The 24,274-nt window shown below is 33.4% G+C and overlaps 1 protein-coding gene across 3 annotated transcripts in view; it reads left to right on the forward strand.

Moving 5' to 3' along the window:
* LOC129226623 (sorbin and SH3 domain-containing protein 1-like) overlaps positions 1 to 22,413 on the forward strand; it is a 104,273-nt gene extending 81,860 nt beyond the window's left edge. For 2 of the 3 annotated variants that reach the window (XM_054861252.1, XM_054861254.1), the window contains 7 exons: positions 3,416 to 3,526; positions 4,505 to 4,628; positions 7,453 to 7,495; positions 8,720 to 8,801; positions 12,575 to 12,657; positions 15,996 to 16,179; positions 22,195 to 22,413. In XM_054861252.1, coding sequence (XP_054717227.1) covers positions 3,416 to 3,526; positions 4,505 to 4,628; positions 7,453 to 7,495; positions 8,720 to 8,801; positions 12,575 to 12,657; positions 15,996 to 16,164 — 612 coding nt within the window. In that variant the 3' untranslated portion in view covers positions 16,165 to 16,179; positions 22,195 to 22,413. The remainder of the gene's footprint in view (positions 1 to 3,415; positions 3,527 to 4,504; positions 4,629 to 7,452; positions 7,496 to 8,719; positions 8,802 to 12,574; positions 12,658 to 15,995; positions 16,180 to 22,194) is intronic. The other variant, XM_054861253.1, reaches the window with a different exon arrangement.
* The last annotated feature ends 1,861 nt before the right edge of the window (positions 22,414 to 24,274 follow it).

The raw sequence follows: 24,274 nt of genomic DNA on the forward strand, positions 1-24,274 counted from the left end.
GGTTCTAGTTCGGACGATGAAGAGGACAATGTACCACTAGCTCAAAAAAAAAAAAAAAAAAAAAAAAAACAGTTCAGGAGCTTATGCGTACTCCAGTGAAAAATACTGAAAAAACATCAATTTTAAGAAGAAAATCTATTAATTATCGAGGAATTAAAGTCACCAAAGAACTGTTTGAAGAATATAGAAAAGAGAAAAAAGCAAAAAATGACGTCAACCCTCAAAGAAAGACGATAAAAAAAACACACACAAAAAAAAACGATGCTAGTTGGTACTGTCACGCTTGTGAGGAGGATAAAATGATTGACATGAGGCCCTGTTCAAAATGCAACAGGTGGTATCATGAGCAAAGCTTTGGTTTGACAGCCGATGACGAAGATATTTTTGAGTGCCCTGACGGCTATTAATTTTTTTTTTTTTTTTTTTTTGTTATTTTAAAGATTTTCAGCATGAGTAATGCTTAAGGATATTACAAATGATCTCAATTACCAATGTTAATAGCTTATTTTGATTATTTACGAGTGTTAAAATATTAGGCCTTATTACCCTACAGTAGTATAATAAGGCCCAATTGCAAGGTTTATTTAAATAATTAATTTTATAATTGTTTTTGGCAAGAAAGGCCGTTTTTTGTTATTTTGGTGTAGTAATTGAATGATACTTTAATTAAATTTGCAATTTGCTGATTCGGATCATTTTCTTTCCATTTTATTCCAAATCTCCCTTAGGTAGTCCTTATTACCCGCACCTACCTTATATATACACAAATTTTTTTAGTATTAAAAAAAATAAGAGGGAGGTGAATCTTACATACTTTGGAATGGGGTGCCCCAATTCCGATACTTGTGTCAAACAAAACAAAAAATAAGATTTTTTTTCTTTTAATGTTATGGAAAATTCAACTTTTTTTTCTTTTCCCTTCATTTAATTTAAAGTGAAATTTTCTAGCAACATCTTGTCGAAACCAGTCTATCCAAATCAGGGGGAAATCAAATATCTGATGAACGTGTTCCGTTCATTTCAGTGTGACTGCTTAAGAGGCTAACACACATCTACAAAAGCTGATATCCCTGAAAGCTAATAGATACTTCCATTTCCGCCTGTACACTGGGTGTTTGACTTTCAAGCAATACAAGACTTTTTCTTGAAAAAGATATGCTTAAAGTTTCTTTTACTGTCAAAATGATTCCTTAAACTCGCAATAAAGCACTTAATAATGTAATCTTTACTAATAATAAAGCTGAAAGTCTCTCTGTCCGGGGGATGTCTGTAGGATGTCTGGATCTCTGTGACGCGCAGAGCGCCTAGACCGTTCTGCCGATTTTCATGAAATTTGGCACAAAGTTAGTTTGTAGAATGGGGGTGTGCACCTCTAAGCAATTTTTCGAAAATTCGATGTGGTTCTTTTTCTATTCCAATTTTAAGAACAAAAAAATAATAAGATGGACGAGTAAATTACGAAATTATCATAACGTGGAATCGTAACATGGGTACAAGCCAATTGGCGAGAAAATTCACCATACATTTTTTCTAAATATACAGGCGAACCAAAAGACCTTTTAATTTTTCTATTACGGGCAAAGCCGTGCAGGTACCACTAGTAATAGAATAAATACCTAACAAAACTAATAAAGAGGAATTTTAATCAAAAGCCCATATTGTCTTTAGTATCGATTTCAAATTTTCACTATCATATTTCAAATTTCTATGAAAAATTTCTTAAAGCCCCCGTATCTCAAAACCTCTTTATCTCGATTGTTTTCTTTAATGTGAAATTTGAATTATACAGATTCGACTGTATGCAATATTCCCACTGCGCGGCTCATAAAATTAAACATATTTAACAATTTGCCGAATCTATGACAAAGAAAGGCTGCATATACGTGGATTTAACAAATCGATCTCATTTCTAAAGCAAAGTGTCAAATTTCACTCAATTATCAAAAAATTGTCGCAGCAGAGGGCTTATGCTTGAGGGTCACACATGGAGCAGATTTTCAATGGCATTGGGGGGGGGGAGGGGGGTTAGCAAAGTGAATTTTTGACCTTTGTTACTCAGAAAAAAGTCGTTTTGATTTTTTTTTTCTTCTTTTTTTCTTTCTCTTCTCTCTTCTTTCTCTCCCTCTCTCTCTCTTTTTTTTTTTTTTTTGAGACTAACGTTTTGGAGGGGTTTTGTCCCCAAACCCCTCTCTTAGCTACGCCCCTGCCTCTTATAATTAATTTGAATTGAAAACTGGGGAGAGTATTGTTGCAATAAAGAATGCAAAGCTTGTCCTTTTTACTTTTTCGCCGACTCGATGCAGTTATTGCTGAAACTTATTCCGCGAAAACGTTTTTCTTATCTTTAGCGTTCATTCAACTCTTAACTTACGCAGAGTTTACTTTTACAAAGAGGAGGGGGTGTAAAATTATTTTTTTCATGAAAAACGTCAACATAGATGAGCTTAAAAAGCGAAATTTCATCTAAATACAAAATTTCCAGATTTCTATTGCCCATCATTTAAGATTGATAAGAAATAAAAATACATAACGTTATACGCTATAATTAATTTTTATGATAAATGTACTGGTGGATATGGGCCATAAAATATCAATCTCATTACCACATCCTAATCACCATTTCTTTTCTTCATTATTATTTATTTATTTATTTTTAATTGATATACTTCGTATTGCCAATTCTAGAAAATCACCGATCATATGAAGAGTGAATATATTTCTTGGTCATTTCAATTCCATTCAATTTGTAGAAACAAGAAACTCAACGAGTAGGGTCCTGTCGCAATTTTTGATTGCGAGAAACATAATTGGAATTCAAGACGTAAAAATGCAAATGAATGCTGGATGTTTTCTTTGTCTTTATTTCTATCTTTCTTTCTATTTGTTTTCTTTATTGAACAAAATTCCTAGATCCTTGAAAGACTTGTATGTAATTTTCATTACAAAATTATTGCCTTTTACCGTGTTACATTGTTTTAAACCGCAAAGCGAAGTTTTTTTTATTATTTTTTTTTTCTCATTTCTCAAGTTGTTTGTTCTTAGACTGTCAAAGATGTTTACATAACGTCTGTCAAAAAGAAAGAAGTAAAGCCTGAAAATACTCATATATTTTTAATTTTTTAAATAGTTAAATGTCGCTTTTTTTTTTTAATATAGAAAATTCTGTAAAGATAGACCTTGGGGTATCTAATAGTTCAAACAGTAGCTCTTCAAGATGAACATAAAACTTAAATGTATAAATGGATGAATAGTTTTTTGGTCAACTGCTGCACAAAAAAAGCTTTTGTTACCGCTGTTTCACCATCGCATGCTAAATATATTAGGACATATTTTGCAGCATTAACTGTTAAAATTTGTACGGTGAGTTTTTATTGGCAAGAGTACGAAAGGATTTTTTTTTTTTTTTTTTGCACAGATCATCCCGAACGAAAAAGCTAACCTACAACCTCGCAAGGCAATGGAAGGGGAAGCCATCGTCAAGTACAATTTTAGAGCACAGACGCCCCAAGAATTGTCACTGTTCAAGGTAAGTTTAAGCAAAATGATTGTGCGAGTTTCTTCACCCCCGTTCCTAGCATGGGTGACACTCGGGGCAGTAATTTGTGGTGTCATTCCCCCCCCCCCCTCTTTCCTTTAAACGCAAAAAAAAAAAAAAAAAAAAAAAATATTACTCTATGTAACCATGAAATTCATACAATTTGCAGAAACAACTACATTCGTGTTAAAACGAAATTTTAAGTACATTAATGTACAAAAGACAAAACAAAAAAACTATGAACGCTTTTTATATGAAATGTGCAGGACGTGAAATGGTCAAAAAAGTAAGGGGTTCATGAAATTGATGGTCCACCATTATTTCAAACGTATCTCAAACACAGGGAAAGATAATGGGGTCCAGTTTTACGGTATAAAAGGAAGTCACTACTAAGTCCAAGTATTGACAATATGAACCTAATCCGGAGTATAGTTTTCACTCCATGATGAGAAAGAGGGAGATTAAGGGGTTTTCACCCTCATAAAATTTTCAAATTTGTAAACCTAAAAATGCATTTTAGCTTCATATTCTTCTAAAACTTGCAATTCCACTTTGCGTGGCACCCGAAGTGGACCCACTCCCCCTCGCCCCCTCCCCCGTTGTGACGCTTCTGATTTTAATTGTTAATATAGATATCAGAAAATATTTTTTTTTTTGAAAAATCTAAACTTTTACCAAGTTTTTATTTTTAATTAATGATGTAAATTCTTTGTACTTTCTTTTTTAAATTCATGTTTATTATTAATATTATTATTCAAGTTAACGTTTTTAACCCGAAAACTCTTGAATAAAGTGTTGAAATGTATTTCATTGAATAAGACTTAAAACTCCGTAATCCCTTTTAAAACATTTCCATGTTTTATTTAGTTAATAACCAAATTTACATCACTTTGCAAATTCCTAGTTTTAGAATTTAATATTTCTGCCTTTTGTTATTTTTACCTTTCTTACAATTTTCTTCATTTTCAGGGTGAAAGAGTCATTTTAACCAGAAAAATGGACCAGAATTGGTATGAGGGTCGACTAAGTACAAAAAAGGGTATATTTCCCATCTCTTATGTAGAGGTGTTGCAAGAGCCGGGAGAATATTATGGTAATAATGCAGATTCTCTCTGTCAAGCAATAATAGGATGAAATCTTCATTTGTATCGAAATATAGCAAAAAATGTAATTTTGCTGAATTACTTCTTACAATGTCTTGCTCAAATTAAAAAACTTCCCGTAGAGTAAGGTCACCAGTAACAGACAATCATAAGTTTTGATTTAAATAATAAGTCTTTTAGGCGGGGAAAACTGGTGTTGCTGGGCGTATGAATACGTTGCAGCCTAGTGTTATCATAAGAGTGAATTTTATGAGCCAATTGGTATTTACAAGGCAGTAGTGGAAGGTTATGAACAGCCATCACGAGGTCAGCTGGTGTTTCATGTTCATTTGAATTTAATAAGGCTTTAGTTCTAAAAACAAGAACTTTTGCACATTTTAAAGGGGAAAAAATGTCCCTTACTCATCCTTTCCTCATCCTGTCTGCTACTCATCCTTTCAGCCTGACTCTTACTGGGTATCATCAGGTTTTTCGGTGTGTCCGTTACTGGGATTTGGATCTTTTTTCTAAACTGAGCAAATAACTAATTCAGAATATCCAGAACCAGTCAAACGTTAGATGAGATGTAGTTGCATGAGAGAAAAATAGTTTAAAAAGTCTTGATACTTTAATAGGCTCAGAAAATTGAGTTAACCTGAGAGCGATGTCTTAAGGATGTCTGTGGTGCCGTTACCCTATTCTTAGTTCGGTAATGCGTGTTGGCTAACAATGAAAATTTTTTTCTCTTTTCAGAGCTGTATAGTCTAATCAACAAAAGATTGTAAAGAATAAGAATTGCATAAGAACGCACAATAGTAAATACCAACATAGGCATCGCTGTTTACCATTGATCATTGTATTAGAGAGAACGTTTATGATTTTTATCGACTATGATGACGGAATCTTAGAGCATCATTTGCAATGTTTTCTTCGAATATTTCAGATATATACGAATAAATTCTAATAAATGTTTCCCTTCCAATTAGTCTTGTACCCTTCCAGATGTTGTACCGCCGCTGCCATCTTTTTCTACCTAACGGACCCATGAATTTTTTCTCGTTTTGACGTCCATTTCCTAAGCTAAGCTAGCACCTATTGACAAAGTGAGTGGAAGTAAAAATAGAGAATCCTCGGGGGGGGGGGGGGGGGAGCGTACTTAAAATGGCTGCACGCATGCTACAGGTGGAAAGAAAATCTATCTGCAAATTCCCGTGTAATTCAATTTGTTTTTGAGGTTTTAAAGAGCATAATGATGAGTATAATGATTCCACCAATAAGTGAAAATACTTAATGATAATCAATGTATTGAAAACATTTCACGTACAACGTTGAAAAAAAATTTTTTTTAAACAGAATTGTGACAGAAAAAAGTTTGTTTCATCTTTATATAAGAGGGCAAATCAAAAAGTATTTGCGCCTATTTTTTATTCGCCAAAAACAGGTACATACAGGTATTTACAAATATACACAGGGTACTACGTACCTTACAGTATTTCTCCACATAGTCACCACACCAGTTTAGACATTTGTCCCATCGCAGCACTGAATTGGAGATCTCCCTGTGATAAATTCTTCCGGTTGCCAGTGGAACCACCGTCGGACCACGTTCTTGGCTTCTTCGTCGCATGTGAATCTCTGCCTTATCAGAAACTTCTTCAAGGGAACGAAATCGTGAAAATCACTAGGGCAAGGTCTGTACTGTAGGTGCATTTCCCTGTGAATTGCTATGGGCTCCCTTGTTCCATAGAAAACGAATAACACTTCGCTTCTCATAAGCTGTGGACGTCTGAAGAACAACCGTCATCTTAAATGACTGATAGCAGCTCCGCTCTTCCGAGCAAAAAGCAGATACGGCTGGTATGGTTCAAGGAACTGTCACTGCTGGTAATGTATATGTTTGCTTTGTATTCACAGCCATATTTTGGCTTTAAAAAAAATAGGTGCAAAGACTTTTTGATTTTCCCTCGTATTTAAACTAGACTACTTTTACTTTAATCCTCTTTTAATGCAAATGTTTTGAAATTTTGACTGTTATGTTTTCTTTAAAAACATGATCTATTGCAAAGTAAACAAAGCACAAATTCAAAAACCATTGCATCCACATGTTCCGGAGTTAAAGAACCCTTATAAAGGGTGTCCCAAAATTAACGCAAGATTTGAATTTGCCGCCATTTTTGCAATAAATTGTGGGCAATCTTGAAAAAAGAACAATTTGGCAGCTGAGGGTCTAGGGTTATTACAAATGGAGCGTTTTCGATTCTATAATGCGTTTTCATTATCGAACAATTATTTGAAAAATAATAAAAGTTTGGACGGGTCAAGCAGTTTACTGTTATTGGCACTCGATATCGCAATTAGGTAATGCGCAGGTGGTTGTGGGATTGCTGACATAGACGTTTCACTTCAAATAACCCCATAGGGAGAAGTATAATGATGTAAAATCACACGATCTAGGGTACAATTCATATCACCGAAACAAGAGAGTACACGAACAGGAAATTCCTGATGCAGTGATTGAATTGTTTCGCTAACTGTATAATAGCATAAACTCCATTTTTACTAACCCTAAACTCCCAGCTGTCAAATTGTTCTTTTTCCGTGGCTGCCAACAATTCACAGCAAAAATTGTGGCAATTTCAAATCTTGCGTTAATTTTGGGACACCCTTTAACAACCCATGAAGTTTTAAGCTTCAGAAAATTTAAGAATTTGCTCTGAGTACTCTGATTTTACATTTATAATTTGATTTGTCATTAAAAGCTGCATTGCTCATGCTTTGCTTTCATTGTTTACTGTAGTCGGTTTTAATGGTTGATACTCAAAATAATATTTACAGGAACTCGCTCTGTTTCTCCGAAACCTCCTGCAAGCCCAGTATAGTAAGTATCCTTGATGTGTAAATTTTCAGTATGCATTTTTCTCTGCTTCCTTATATGAAATACGAGTAAATGACGTTTTATAATCACAAAAAAATTTCCACGCAAATTTATTTTAACCTGCATTTGTTTAACCTTATGCGTGTAAAAAAATATCTTCGTACATTTCTTTTTAACAGTTCTGGACATTGAAGCAATTATCTTTGCACCAAACTTAGTTATTGTCAAATCTAATATTTTTTGTCACATATTTTCAATGAAAATTTCATGAACAGTTTCAGTGCAAGAAAATGAAACTAATGAAAGGAAGCTCCGAATAATTTTATTACATCGACCAATACAAAAAAAAAACAAACATTAAATGATGTGTATCTATCTTTTTTTATGCAGGGTGATCCAAAAGTCCGGACGAACTTTGAAAATGAATATTACGAAACCGAATAAAGATAAGAAGATGCGGTTGGCATTGAACGAATAGAAAAAAAGCCGGGATTTGTGCGGCAACGAAACAAAAACTGTTTTCAACCAACAGATGACTCTATAACTTTTTATTTCTTCAAAGATCCGATTACCATTACTTAGAGCCGCTATGTAGATAGGCCGGCGCATCAGCTTAAGTTTAGCCATTTTGGATCGGACTTTTCACTGTTGCGCTGCTTGGGTTACCACAGCAAAGTTTCGGTTTCGCCAAATTTGTCGAGAATAATATTTTATTTAATAAACAATTCACGTGCCGCTAATATTTGCTCACAGTGAACAATCACTAAACGCGAAAACACGCGCTCCGATCCAAAATGGCTGGTCTTAAGCTGATGCGTCGGCACGTATATATAAGGGCCTTACCATTACCTACTGCCGTTGCTCCTTTTTATATCATGTTGTTTTGCATGATCCTACTTCAAAAATCCGACAGCGCCATCTGTTGGTCGCCAACAAAATAATTTTTATTTCGTTGCCAGACAAAACCCCGACTTTTTATTTCTATCCGTTTAGCGCAAACCGAATCTTCTTATCTTTATTCATTTTCGAATAATTCATTTTTAAAGTTCATCCTGACTTAGGGATCACACGAAAAATAAAGTTTTTATTTTTTAATTTTTATGGTTACATGTTTTTCTATGCAATTAAAATTGAAAGTGAAATATGCGCTTTGGTACATGAACTCTAGCAACTATGCAATTAAATAAGTAAAGTATAAGTAATTTTGGATATTATTTTATTTTCTAGTAGTCCTCTTATCAATGGTTCCCCGCCAAAACCTTATGAAGGTCCAACTTTTAACACAGGACTGCGGCCTTTGCAAAATAAGGTATGTGATTTTATGTCTCGATTCCTTTTTAATTTTACAAAACACTTTGACGGTCCACGGAAAACAAATTACTGCTCTATCACTGCTCATTTAATTGAAGGGAAGAATAAATTTTACTTGACAAACATCTTTAGCGATCACACTAAATTCGTTCGGCAATTTCCTGCTATATCCAATATGTGGTTATAATTATGATCAGGGCTAAATTTGCCTAGACTTCTGCACTTCTATTGAATTTTATGCGATTTTCACATTTCGGACGGAATTCATGCTCTAAAAGCACTTATTTCGGGACGCTTTCATTTTCGCGAGTCCGTCGTAATCGCCAAAATTTAAGCCTTGCGAAATATTTTTATCTTTCGACTTTCTGTTCCATTCATATAAAATTCGCTACATTTTCAACTCATGAAATCGCCGGTACTTTCATTTTCGCGAAAATTACAGTTCGCAAAAATGCAAAAAATCGCTTTCACAGTATTTATGCATTAAAATAAGTTCTAGGGACTATACTTCTGTGAGCAGGGAAATGGCCGTATCTGCAGAAACGAGTAATGAGATATTTGAAGAAACGCGTTTTGCATTACATACGGGGGGGGGGGGGGGTCCATACAATAGAAAAATGTTGGAATTAGACGTTTTTTTTTTTTTTTTTTGCGCTCATTTTTTCAGCGAAAACCAAATAAGCAAGCTTGTACAATAAAAAGCTAACGTATAATACATCGCTCACTCCTTTATTAGCAAAAAAAAATAAATAAATAAAAAATAGCAAAATGTAAAAAAAAAAAAAAAAAAGAAAGAAAGAAAGAAAATCTTGAAGTTACTGCACTTTACCTGCCCACGGCGGTAAAGATCTCCTGCACTTCTTTCGTTAAAATTTAGACCTTGATTTTGGTGCTATAAAAACTTGTTCACTCATTGTGCTAGTTCTTATGGAAATAAATATGCATTAGTCCAACTTTATTTCGTGATTGATTCCATAATCGGTTTCAATAAAGGACGTAATATTTGATTATCCAAAAAAAAAGCCGCATCACAATGTCTTATTACTTTTTAATGGGGTGGTTTCCTTCAGTCAAAAACACTACTTTTAGTCGTTGAAATGGATAGAATGAGCAAAAAAAAAAAAAAAAAATAATAATAATAATACATGGACCCAGAAAATACTTTCATTTTCCCAACAGTTTTTTTTTAATCATTTTTTTAAAATGTCGGATTTTACAAACAAGGCGTGGTCTTTATGACGTCACAAATGATGCAATTTCGCGCATATTTCTACTATGTTTCCACGTTATGATAATCAAGCAGCCAATTAAAATTGCGCTACGCTTGCTATCCACCATATCGTTGCCAATACATGTGAGTAAAGATGCGTCTTAAATATTTTGTTCTGTGAATGGCAACATTGAATGGCATTTCATCATTTGTGATGTCACACGACAGAAGTGTAAGCAATGAAAGCGCAACGATTTAAGTAATTTTTTAACAATATTAAACTTAAATAAATTATTTAAAAAATGGTCAGAACCTATGTTTTTAAGCATGCTCTTTCCGAAAAAAAAATACTTTTAAAATTTTGGAAACGACCCCATTCTTATTCTATTTTCTCAGTCTAATAATAGTCTTTGTGCTGTTAATGTCTTCAAATAATGTATAGAGCTGGTTGAGATTCGCTAGCTGATAGTGACGGGAAGGAATAGTTATTTTTTTAAACTTCATTTGTTTCGTTAAAGTTAAGTGTGGGGATAATGTGGTCATCAAATCGCTATAGGGTTCGTCGTCCAGTTGATATGAAACGTGTTTATCTGCACCTGTGACATTATGAAACCAATTACAATTATTTTATTTATGAGTAGCAGTTTAATTACGCATTAACAAGAAAGTTACGTACAAAACAAGTTTCGCTTACATTGCTCAGTGGTTTTTTTTTTTTTTTTTCCTTAAGCTTGCTTATTCAATTTTTTACCAGGGCCTGTATTCAGCTACGGCAGTAGACGAGTAAGCATTTCTGAAAATAAAACTCATTCTCTGAGTGGTTAGCTTTTAATAAGTTGCTCTTGGTAATCAGAATAAGCAAAATAAATTTGCCCAATCAATAAAGGTAAATCCTGTTCTATATCACACTTAAATCAGTCTTGCATTGATTTATTTACTAAATTGCTATCTGGCAAATTTATCGTGCGTTGTCAAATGGCAAATGAATGACACACTCATACACTAAAATCTACGTTTTGCTTAAATAACTTAATTATTTAATGCTCACCCATCCAAGCCACCCTAGGTACTCTAGTTGGGGCAAAGTAAACATGGGTGCTTCGATACTGTGGTTTGAATCTGCATATCCTTCACAATGCTGAACGGTTAGATTTGCCCAGGGAGGTAGAAGGGGGTGGGGGGTAGAAGGGTCCTACTCCGTGGATTTGCCCCAAGTATAGCTCCGTATTTTCCTGCGTATTATCCGCGGGCGGCCTATAATCCACAGGTCCTAAAATCGGCCTGAAGAAAAAAAAGCTCCGTATAATCCGTCGATAATACGATGTAAAAAAATTAAGTTTGAATTTAACATACGATTTGAGCAACTAAACTTAAAACGCGAAAAAGTAATTACTTTGAAGACATAATCAAAATTAATCTGAAATATAATCTAAAATATAATGATTTCTTATTGAAATCTTGATTATAGTACGCTAATTAATTGAAAAACAAAGAGTCAAGACAAAGGAGCAAACGGTTTAATCCTTTGCAAATGGCTACCTATTTCACTGTAATCTTGCTTATTTTACATGACCTGAATCGCCAAGAGGAACATTCAAGCAACGTAAAATAACCAACATACAGACAGGCAGCGAAGAAGAACAAGCATGCTTCGTAAAATAAACAATATTCAGTCGGCGTACGGTCTCGATCGGTGAATCCTAGTGTATGTAAAAATACGGAGGTTCAATGCGTTGGGTGTTAAGGGGAAAAAAAATCACAGATAATCCGCACCTCATAAACTTTGCTTTTTTTAGCAGATAATCCGCGAATTATACGTAGGAAAATACGATATAATACTGCCGTGGGCAGTAACTTTTTTTTTTTTTTTTTTTTTGCATTTTTGTCATGTATTGTACGTTTACTTTATTATACAAGCTTGCGTATTTGGTTTCCGAGCAAAAAATAACCTCTAATTCCAACATTTCTCCATTGTTAGTATTGAATCCAACATACATTTCTTAAATATATATCGAAAACTCATTTCTGCAGATACTGCCGCTTACCTGCCCACGGCAGCATAGTGGAGGACCGTGATTTTTAATTTATTTTATTTTTTATATGAACATAAAAGTAATTTTTACAAAGGATGAATTCTAAAGCTTTTTTCAGTTATCAAACGAAACATAATTAACTTCGTTGATTGAAAGTCCTACAATAAATCAAAGCTGAATCGAATAAGTCAGTTACTGTAACAGCGAATAGATTAAATACTCGCTAATCAGTTACTTTACCACGAACAAGCTAATATAATCTCAACACAACTCCTACTACTCCGATGATTCCCATGCTGATTTAGCCATAAAAAGGGAAGAAACACAAAATAATGAGGCTTGTTGAAATCATGTGACAAAAACTTTGCTATCAGTCAAACTAAGGCCCCTATATATACAGCGGCTCTAATTCAAACAATAGATCATAATTGAAATTTACAAGGTTCAGCCTAATTTATTGTAGTATAGTTTTCTATTTGTAATTTAAACTATTAAAAGTTTGTTAAAAATCAATGTGTACAATTTTAGCCGCCGCTGAATGTTGACAGACTTGAGAGCAAATCATCCCTAACACAGTCACTTCATATAGATACTTACAATGAACCAATACCGTAAGTATTTTCTTAATATTCATGACGATAAAATATTGTGTTTGAAACAAAATCCTATCATGTTTTTTTTTTTTTTTTTTCAAATCAGTAAGTAAATAAATAAATTAATAAGTAACTAAAAACAAATGTGTAAGTGAAAAGCTCCATTAACGCTTTTTTATTTTATTTTTTAAATTATATTTCAAAATTTCATTAAATTCTGAGCTGATTTTCATATTTTGTTAATAAAGATGTATTATGCTAACTAGACTTGAAAATTCAAATATTTAGTCAATTAGAGTGATTTACCAGTGGTTGACCATCTGCCAGTAGTTGACTACTCGTGCACTAATATATACAAAACAAGAATAAATAAGTAGATATTTTTAATCTGATTGCTGGAACTAATTTATAGTTTCCCATGAAGTGTTCTCTTAAAATTTATCGTAACTAAAGTTTTGAATGGAGGTTAGGACGATACAATTACAAAGACACATAAAAAAAAAATTCAAGAAAATCACTTTTCTTACTAGTGAGAATTGTCATGAGATAAAATGTTTAATACTGTTCCTCGACGTTAAATTTTATTCTTCAGGTTCATTTACTGATATATGCTGATCATCCATGTTTATACTTAGTAAATAAAATAATTGCATCATTTTACTAATCATTTATGCTGGGATTGAGAAGAGGTCAACTACTGGTTGTCTAAAAATGCAATTAATGCCAGTAGTTGACCAGAACGGTCAAGTAATGAACTTATGTTGGATTTAGAGCTTTTTCTCAAAACCAAAGTGATTACAAACATTTTTTAGCTTAAGATAAACTATAATGCTATTTTTGTTCCAAAAAAAAAAAAGTTTTTTTTGCAAGTAATTGACTAGCCACCTGTCCGCTGAACAAAAATTTGTGTTACGGTTATTTAAACTGATGCTTTCCTAATTGCGAAAACTTTAAACAACGTAGTAAGAACACATATTTTGTTATAGTAAACTAGTTTCGGAAATTTCGAATTGCAGCATCCACATTTTTCTTGCGCAAACTGATCCGCGTATTGAAAAACCTCAAATTGCGTTGTAACGAGTGGCGTGTGACAAAGACTGCAAAGATGAAAATTGTTTATCCTAGTGCCAGTATAAAAGAAAAGCCTTTTGCATATCTCACAGGGTAAGACAGTAGTAGAAGTGCAAAGCTTAAGGAAAAAATCTGTAAAATGCAGAGTGGAAAGCGTGTTTCTTCAGTCGGTGCTTAAATTTTCGAACAAACAATTTTCATCACACGTCGATCGATCGAACGCCATTTCTGGCTCATCAATACACTGATCAATTTGCGAAGGAAAAAATAGGTGTTGCCATTTGAAAATTTTGAGATCCTATCCCTGTAACCGCGGCCATGAGATCACTGCTTTGTTTAAAATCATCAATTTCAAATGCATTCCTTCAAATAATTGTTCTAAAATCTTGGATCGATAGGTTCAGCGAATAGACCGCAAGGACTTCGTATACAATGAAATTTACTTTTCGACACCTCTATAAACTACGTATTAAACATTTTTCATTTAAGTGTTACTTAATAGTAATGTTATAATACTTAGGCATTATTCTGGCAGCTATGCTGACTAGATTCGGGTCGACGGTAACGTTCCTATCCTGCTGGGACTTACATAATGGTGACGTCATATATGCTTGGAACGGCTGCTATGGACTTGGCGAGAAATTAAAAGTACCGCTAAGTTGGCATTATTTTTGGCGCCAAATTTGCGAAAAATTGCTAAATGTCGCCAAATTTGGCGAGTTTTAAAAATTTAATAGGTCATTGCTGGCAGAGTTTAAAAGTATGTGCGACGAGTGTTGATTTTTTTAGCTATCGGTTTTAATTTATTTTTGCGAATTATCCGAGAAATCCACTTATCCGCGGTTACCATGTCACCCTATTCTGCAGATAATTCGGAGTTTACTGTACTTACACTGATCACTCATAATATCAATGCATTATTTTTAGTAAATATTTAAGCGTTACACGAGTAGTCTAGGATGACTAGATTTTCCGCCTGAGGTACCTTTGGCGTCTCATATATCAATGACGTCATATGCGTTTGTAGTCTATAGACTTGGCAAGAAATTGAAGATATAATATAAAGTTGGCACCATTTTTTGGTGACTTAGTTTTGGCGCCAAATGTCACGACGTTTTCACGACATTTTAACCTATTAGTCATCACTGTCGTGTAACCATCATCAAAGTCACGTGACATCTGTGATTACGTCATCCACCCAACAACCAATCAGGGACGACTTTTAAGGGAACATAAGTACATACAGGCATGCATCCGATCCGATTTTAATATTGTAGATTTCAGATTTTACATTGTTTAAAAAGTGGTCAACTACTGGCATATGCTGGTCAACTCCTGGCGAAATCTCCCTTTTTAACTTCTATTCGTAATAACTTCAAAAATAGTAAGTAAAACAGATAAATGATTAGTTACTTGATCCTTATAGTTTCATAGACACATAGAAAAATTTTCAATTTTTTTCCTGTGAAATTAAATAGAACCTTAGAAATTTCCACTAAATGGTCAACTACTGGCAGATCATACTACCTGTATTCAGCAGATGCTTTAACTTGGTAGGTACTTTTTTTTATTTTTTATTAGTAACCACTAAATCTAAGACTTCTGTTCGTGAAAGTTTTTACTTAAAGCATCAAGCTAAGGATAGAGCGTAGAGAAAAGTATTTTTCAAATGAAGCCTCATGCAGCAGTGAAAACACGCTTATTTATCTAAAACTGAAGATTTGATTGAAATATTTATAGAATCAGGGGTTTCTATAGATAGTTACAATTAAATATCTATAGAAAACCTTGACTTTTTTGCATCAAAGAAAATTTGTTCCGAAGTCCAAGGCAATTAGACCGTCATCTCCATCTCCCCATAAATTTTTTTTGGAAATTTTTGTTCTTAAATCACAATTTCAAATGATCTTTGGTGATGTTAGACGGGCTGGAAGGTTTGGGGACCCTCAAGCAGAATTTTTTCGGAATTGAAGTCTTGAAAATACGGTTATAAGTCGTCTTTAGTAACGATAGTGAAAGGAATGGGGTTCAGGGACCCTCTCTTGGCAATTTAGAAAATTGAAGTTCCAAAAACAAAGTTTTAGACGATCTTTAATGGAGGAAAAACTGACGAGAGCTATGGTTTGTAATCTTAATTTACCAGAGTAGTTTCCCTTACTTCTGTCAAAGATATAGATAAATGTACATTCTTAATTGAATACTTTTTCCCCAAATATCTGTTCTGAAATTTTTGGAAACTCTTAGATTTAATTTATATCATAAACTTAAAATTTTCTATTATCTAGGTATAAATCTTTATATTCCTACAAGCCACAGAACGACGATGAACTGGAATTAAAAGAAGGAGATACTGTGTACGTCATGGAGAAATGCGATGACGGTTGGTATGTTGGTACTTCACTCAGGACGGGACTCTTTGGTACCTTTCCTGGCAATTATGTTGAAAGGATTTGACCTACATCCGTATAGGTAAGTATTTTTTAACTCATCAGAAAGGTCTTTGACCATGAATTTTATTTTCTGTTTCTAAAGCTTGTTTAATTTAAGTGTTAAGTGCTATGTTTTTGCATAGGTCCAGATCTATTAATTTTGCTCCCTCCCCCGCAAAAAGTCTGTATAGCCCCTGCCCAGACGGCATGTAAGCTACCTTTACTCCTGTTCGGTCATAGGAAAATTTCAGGCCCTCTCATTGGCTTATTCGAGTGTCAATCAAAGCTTCAAAGACGCCATTATAATGTTGCTAGTCGTCTTTCGCACTGTGTTTCTTGTTTGTAATCTGCTAAATACGAATAAGCATTTGCAAATGATACCTTTAATTGAATGTTGCTGGCAAAAACAGCATTATTATTTCCAATCAGTTTCATTCTTTGCAAAACAAATGAAAGTGCCTTTGAGCAACTATACTTTGAAATAAAAATAGGTGGCGCCATCTTTGGGCAAAAAATGCATGTTTTACGACATTTTTTTGATTTAAATTGAAGTTATTTTAAAAATAATTCTCATGGTAAATTATTTTGTAGATGGAAAAGAGCGAATTCCGCAATTTTTCATATTCTTAATGATATTTAATGCAATTTAAACAGCTCTTCTTAAAGAAATGATTACCATTTAACTTAATAATAAATACTTCTAGTGAATAATTTAATACATAATAATTTCTAATATAATTTTATCTTGTGCCAGTTGATTTCTAGCTAATTTCTATTGAATATGAGTTAGCATTCAAGAATAAGACTTCCAATTGAATTTTGTGTGAGTCTGGCTAACATATCCTTCTTCTCTCCTTCTAATTTCATAACTCATAAAATAAAATAATGCTCTGCTTTTTCTTTAAAAAAAAACCCTGTAAAATATATAATTAAACGAATAAATAGCATTATCTTTGAGCAAAAAATGGCGCTTTTGAAGAAGGAGCTATTGGAGTTTAACTCATTTGTCAACTAATTCTCAGTGTAAGTTTTTTTAATTAAACAGCAAATTCTTTATCTTTTAATATTCTTCATAATACTTAAAGTTATGTAAAAAGGAATAGGTAATTTAAACTCTTGAATGAAATAATTGAAAATAACATTAAAAAGCAATGTTTCATAATGTAAAATTATATATATGTTATTTCAAGTCAAACTTTCAGATTTTGCACCGTTTGTTACCTTAAATTCATTTATTATTAATTAAAAAAAATTATCACACACAGTTGATGAGGCAATTCATGAGAATTTCATGCAGTTTCATTTACTATTTAACTTAAATACATTTGGGGAAAAAAAAGCTTCACAAAATTCTAAAACTTGAAAACTCAACCATTTTTGAGACAATTTTGAAATCAATAAAATCAATATATGACTTTTAATGTATTGTAATAAAAAATACAGCGAAATTTTTTAGACTGGCCCATGAAGAGAACTGCAGCTGTTAAATATTTTCAGCAAAACTAGGAAAAAAGTTTTTCTTATTTTTTTGCTGTACTGCTGATAAGACCTTCGTGGTTTCATGAATAGTTCTAAAACAATTTGAATGTAAGCATTCAAATACATTAAATATCATACATTCATTGAAAAAATTTTAAAATATTTAAAAAAATTGAATTTAATGAAGGTGGAAGCCTTTTTTTTTAAATACAGACATCTCAATTGTTTTAGCATTTTAAAAGAGTACACATCGACTATCCCTACTAGCAAAATTTCTTGCATCAACCTTGACAGATCTTGATATTATATTGACGGCGTCAATATTGACGTGTTTCATACTGCATAAAGCTTGCATAAAGATTAAAAAGCAATATTACAATAACAACACGTATGCAACATTGCATTCATCTTAAAAAATCAATATTGATATTACCTTACAATAACAACATTGCATACATGTTGTCGCCGTCAAGATGATATTGATTTCATGCTGTCGCCGTCAAGGTAATTAGTACACAATAGAACAGGTGGACCTTCGTTGATACTTGCGCATGCGCACAGTTCTTTCTACCCACCGTCCCTCGCATTGCTGGCACATTCTTCCTGCTTTGACCTCAATCGGTTCAGAGGTGCTGCACGTGGCGTTGCATTCTTTTAGGCTTCGTTAACTTGGTTGCTTAGTTATTAGTGTGGAATAGTATTGTTTTAGGAAAAACTTATGAATGACTGATAATTGCATTTGTTTATTAATATAGTACTAAACAAGTCATATCGCAGACGATGTGCGATCAATGTTAGAAATGGCCGAAAATAACTTTTTTCGTCCCTAAACTTTGAAACAAAGGGCATGAAGCCAAGAATTTCGTATTATCACTTTAATCTCACGTAAGATTAATTTTATTCAATGGTATTTATGTTATTCTTTAAGATAAATTCATATGTTTTGTCCATGGGATATTTTCAATGCTGACATCCATTTGAAAATGTACTTTATTGTATTTATTTATTTATTCATTATTTTGCTACCTTTACTCTTAAATGTGCCATAAAAACTTCCGCAATTATTCCTAACTAGGCATTTTATGTCTTTATAATACAATTAGAAGCATGAATTTAAAAAATAAGTCAAGTATTACGCAAAACGAAGAAACTTTCATTTTTAAAATTAAATTGCGAGTACTATTAATATCTTTATATGAATTTCCGATCAGATGTCAGCTTTAAGAAAATATTCTCAGGCTAGAAAACTATCTTGAAGAATAACAGAAATAATTAAAGAATGAAATTTAATTCTCGAGTTTGAAGTGAAAATAATACAAATAAATAAATGGATAAAACACCTTGCAAACGTGCTGATTTCATACTGTCATGTCAATGTATCCTGACATTTTCCTGTCATATCAATACGTATGCAATATTACAAAAGCAAGATCATCTTGCCTAGACCTTGATTTCATGCTGTCATGACAACATCTTGATATTATCCTGTCATATCAATACGTATGCAATATTACAAAAGCAAGATCATCTTGCCTAGACCTTGATTTCATGCTGTCATGACAACATCTTGATATTATCCTGTCATATCAATACGTATGCAATGTTACAAAAGCAGCCTACCTTGATATTTTCCTGATATTATGCTGCATACACCTTGTCAGTCAATATTGTGGCAGCCTGCTGACAGCATAAAGGGAGTAACATAACAACATTGAGGCAGTATTAATGCAAGATGATTTTTCTTGCATGTCAACCTTTATGCAATACTGAGGCAAGATATTTTGCTTACTGGGATTTATAATTTAATTTTGGATTATGAATTTAACCAGTGAAGACACACATAAAGCAATCCAACCAATGAACGATAAGATAAACAAAATATAGACAAAAAAAAAGGGGATTAACATAAAAAAAAAATGGACAACCTGTTAGCTTTATAAAGCTTTTGACCAATAACGATATGATATTTTGTTCAGCTGCCTTTATTCAATAGTAGTGCGCGCAGCTGATTCTCTTAAATATAATCTTTGAAGTAAAGGATTAGTTTTTTTTTTTTTTTGTTAAGAAGGAAATTTTTCCAAAACAAAAAGGAACTTTTTCCAGATGCACTCATTACTCAATTAAAGGTCTTATTCTTGAATGCCAACTCATATTCAATAGATATTAGCTATAAATAAATTGGCACAAGAGAAAATTATATTAGAAATTATGTATTAAATTATTCACAAGAAATATTTATTATTAAGTTAAATGGTAATCATTTCTTTAAGAAGAGCTGTTTAAATTGCATTAAATATCATCAAGAATATGAAAAATTGCAGAATTCGCTCTTTTCCATCTACAAAATAATTTACCATGAGAATTATTTTTAAAATAACTTCAATTTAAATCAAAACAATGTCGTAAAACATGCATTTTTTGCCCAAAGATGGCGCTACCTATTTTTGTTTCAAAGCATAGTTGCTCAAAGGCACTTTCACTTGTTTTGCAAAGAATGAAATTAATTGGAAATAATAATGCTGTTTTTGCCAGCAACATTCAATTAAAGGTATCATTTGCAAATGCTTATTCGTATTTAGCAGATTACAAACAAGAAACACAGTGCGAAAGACGACTAGTAACATTACAATGGCGTCTTTGAAGCTTTGATTGACACTCGAATAAGCCAATGAGAGGGCCTGAAATTTTACTATGACCGAACAGGAGTAAAGGTAGCTTATATGCGGCCAGACGCTAGCAGTGTATATTTGTAACGTTAATATTGTTTTTTGTTATTTTTTTTCAACTCTTTTTTTTTTTTCAAAATTTCTTGGGCCGTTGGGGCCCTTAAAAGACGCCCCCCCCCCCATGCACCGCGGGTACGCAGCTACGGGGCTGTTTTTGCGAGTCTGTAGTAAATGTTCTATGTTTTAACTTTTATAATCAAAGGTGTGTACAGAGTTTAAGAATTGAGGGTATCACAATATAGTACAAGGGGAATGGAAAATAGATATTTTTAAGAAATGAGGGTTCCAGGCCGCTCCCAGAAAAGTTTGACGAATTAAGCCCAAAAGTGCATCTTTAAGACACCTTAGATGATCATCTGATCTTAAATCAGAAAGGTGTTGTTTCTAAAAATCTAGTTTCGTTTTAATTTAAATGTTGATTAATTTTCCTGAGTCTGTAATAAATTTTCTTTGTTTAAACTTTTTCAATCAAGAGGAGTGTGCAGAGCTTGGGAAGTTGGAGTACCACTATACAATACAAAAATTGGGATCTAGTTCCTAATTTAAGAGTTCCAGATTGCGCCCAAACATTCCTAATTTACTATTCCCATTCGAAAATTTCAATCCAATTGCATCCGAGGTAGTTCAAAAGAGCAACCATGCGCCAAAATTTGCTTAATTTTTGTCAAGTTTAAAGAAGATAAAGACAGATATAAGAAAATGGCTTATATAATCACATTGGATTTTAAAAAGCAAGGTATTCTACCGTTCTGGGAAAAATTGGACAGAAGTCTAAAAATGTTAAGTTACTCAATCTTGCTTTTCTTTAAGTTTTGACAATTATGCCATTAGAATTCTGAAACATAGTAGCTTTCTTATTAATGTAGTTCTAAATGTATTTTCAGGGTTTCTACTAAACTTGAGGGGGGGGGGGTATTCCTTCTGTTTCCTTTGCATGAAAATGCGGGACAATAATTTTTCAAGTCCTTAAACAATTGGAATACCAAGCCAAAATCGCAAATGTGCCACAATTAGCGGCGGATTAGCTAATAGATCTGATAGCCTGTGTCCCAATCGAAACATCACTGGCTATAACGAATGATAGCCATGGCAGTCAAAGAGTTAAGGTTTTCATTATGTTGTATCCGATCTGTCTTCATTTCATCTAAGTGAATAAAACTAGTATATTAGTAAAAAATTCGTTTAGAAACTGAAACTAAAAAAAAAGGGGGTGTTAGAGATTTTACTCTATTGGCTTTGTTTACCAGGTTAGACACAAAAACGTGAAACTTCTTTTTTATTTTCAGTTCAGCATCAAGGTTTTTCCACATTTTGTTTTCTGCCTCGAAACTTGATTTTTGCTGCTACAATTTTTTTTTTCAGCCCCCAAACTAGATTCTCTCTGCTAAAAATCTGGCTGAGTGTAAATCATGTGCTAAGTATTTTAGTGGGCCGTGGTAGCCCGATTGGTAGAGTGTCGGATTCGGGGCCGGAGGGTCCTGGGTTCGAACCTCGATGGTCGAAGACCCACCGTCGTCATTAAAGGGGACTGGGCGACGTTAAATATGCTCGTGGTCTCAATGTCCTCCAAGTGAAACGATACCTCTGGGGGTGCTAGTACTAGGTAGCTATTAGTTCCTGGACTAGTTCTAAATTAACTGTTCGATCCGGTGATGGTGCTGCCATCTATCAGTATATAAAATAATGGAGGCAAGGCACTTAGTATGCAGTCCTTGACATAAATACAGTTGTAGTCAGTTGTGACTCTGAATAGGAATAGGAAGTATTTTAGTACATTCGCACGAAATCGGCTTTGCATGTTAATGACATTCTATTTCTTCAAGAAATCAATAATCTCTTATTTCTTACAGGTCAAAGATTATCTAGTCTATCTGAATAATGAATGCTCCAGAGTGCATGGATGCATCTACTCAAAAAAGGCGAAAAATCAAAATTGTGTACAGATCTTGTTGTTGAACTCATTTTATGCATTCTATAAAATTTTTAATAGTTTCTCCATACGCAAGAAAGAGTGTCAAGTGTTATACGTTTACTCATAGTTAATTTTAAATAAACATGAAAATAATTGATTCCTTTTTTAGAATTTCATAGTTCTGCATACACTCAATTTTTCTAGTCGACTAAAGGGCAAAATGTGTGCCTTTTAGTGTGTTTACTACAGACCAACTAAATGAAAAAGATGAAAAGAAAAAAAAATATTGCGATTAAAAATCATCATACAATTGCAATTTCAAAAAAATGAATGATTCAAGAGTGTACAAGATGAATTTTAAATTACTGATAAAACTGTTTAAACCGAAATCAAGATGTAGTTATTGTTCAGCTAATTGAGCAAAAAAAAAAGTTCGTTAATACTGGCCACAAGTCCCAGTTTTGCCCATTATCTGAACACTCTTTTCATAGCAATTATTTGCTAAACCACCAATAATAAAATAAACAGCACATTATCCAAACTTATATGATCTAAAATTATCAGAATAGTAGGGGAGACCGGGGATAGTTGGCGAACTTTTAAAACTTTATTTTTTTAAAGGCTGTAAATGAAGTAGAAAATTTTTCTTTTATTGCTTGGATAATCTATATGGTATCAGCAATAAAGTTGTATTTTTGTTTTAAAAGTACTACGATGCTTTTTCTATTTTTTACATAATTTTTTGTAAACCTTCGCAGAATTCGCACACTAGCCCCATCATGGGGTAAGTTTTCGAGCCGTATTGGGTAAGATAGCGAATTGAGAAAAACTCATAATAGACACAGAAAATTTCACATAAAGCCCCAATGATGCTTCAAATTAGCAAGTAAAACTTACCAATGAATAAAAAAAAACGAAATAAGAATTGTAATTGCTTTATAATTAGGTATGTTAAACTTTTATTTTAGGAGTAAATGATGAAAAATGAAAACATTATTCGAAATGAACTATTTTACTTGCCTTTGTTGTTCTTCTTTATGTTTCTTTTGATTTTACATTCATTTTTTCTTGGATTCAGAGATTTCTTGTATGTTTTGGGGCTTTTTGTGATGATTTTCGTTTTTTCTGCTGCGATTCTTTCTTCATGAAGAGCCTTTTTTGACTGGAGTATTAAAGAGTATTGGTGTAGACCTCTTTCGTTTCCTTACCTTTTGGTTCTGACCCTCTAGCTTTAGAATAAAGTCGTATATGATCTGCAGTAGTGCTCAGACACAAATGTGGGTTTGGCTGAGATATAGCGATATCTTCAGTAAGAAACTCTAAATCTAAATTATTGAATGAAGTAGCAACTGAATCTGCTCTAGGGCAGGTGCATCCAGTTTTACTACTTTCTTCCAACATGGTTGCTGCTGGAACAAACAGATTCACTCATAGATCCTGGAGATTGGGAGTGTGGCTGATCAGTGATATAACTTGGCACGAAGTCAGTTCTGAAAAATGTTAGAATTGCAGGGAAGCACACCAGTTCCCTTGAAACCATTCATAATATTTATGGGGCTTGCTTTTTGTGGAAAAGCAACTGCTACCACCGTTGGTATGTCGTTAAATTGTCATTGGCTTTCCTGGATTATTCATCATCCAAGAATCACAGGCTGAATTGACATACTTTTTCAATTTGCCATGTAGACTCTTATCAAGAGACAGCAACTTATGGCTACAATGTGGTGGGTAAGAGAGTAGTGTAATAGTTGCCTTACAAAAAACCAAGCCCTTCTATTGACATGGGAGTCGTAAATGTCTAGTAAGAGAATCAGACATTTTTCTTTGAACATCTAGTGCTTTTAGCAAAGTCCTTTAAAAATCTGGAAACCTATCAGCTGTCATCTGCCCACTAGGAGGAGCACTATACATGCAGCATTACATCTGGTGAAGTTTTCCTGTTGTTGGTTTTTCTCTTGTATTTTCTCATTTCCGGAAAGAAGAGAACGTATGTTGGCAATTGTATAAGCATGTCTATA

This window comes from Uloborus diversus, chromosome 7 (genome assembly GCF_026930045.1).
Source record: "Uloborus diversus isolate 005 chromosome 7, Udiv.v.3.1, whole genome shotgun sequence".
Classification (NCBI taxonomy): Eukaryota; Metazoa; Arthropoda; class Arachnida; order Araneae; family Uloboridae; genus Uloborus; species Uloborus diversus.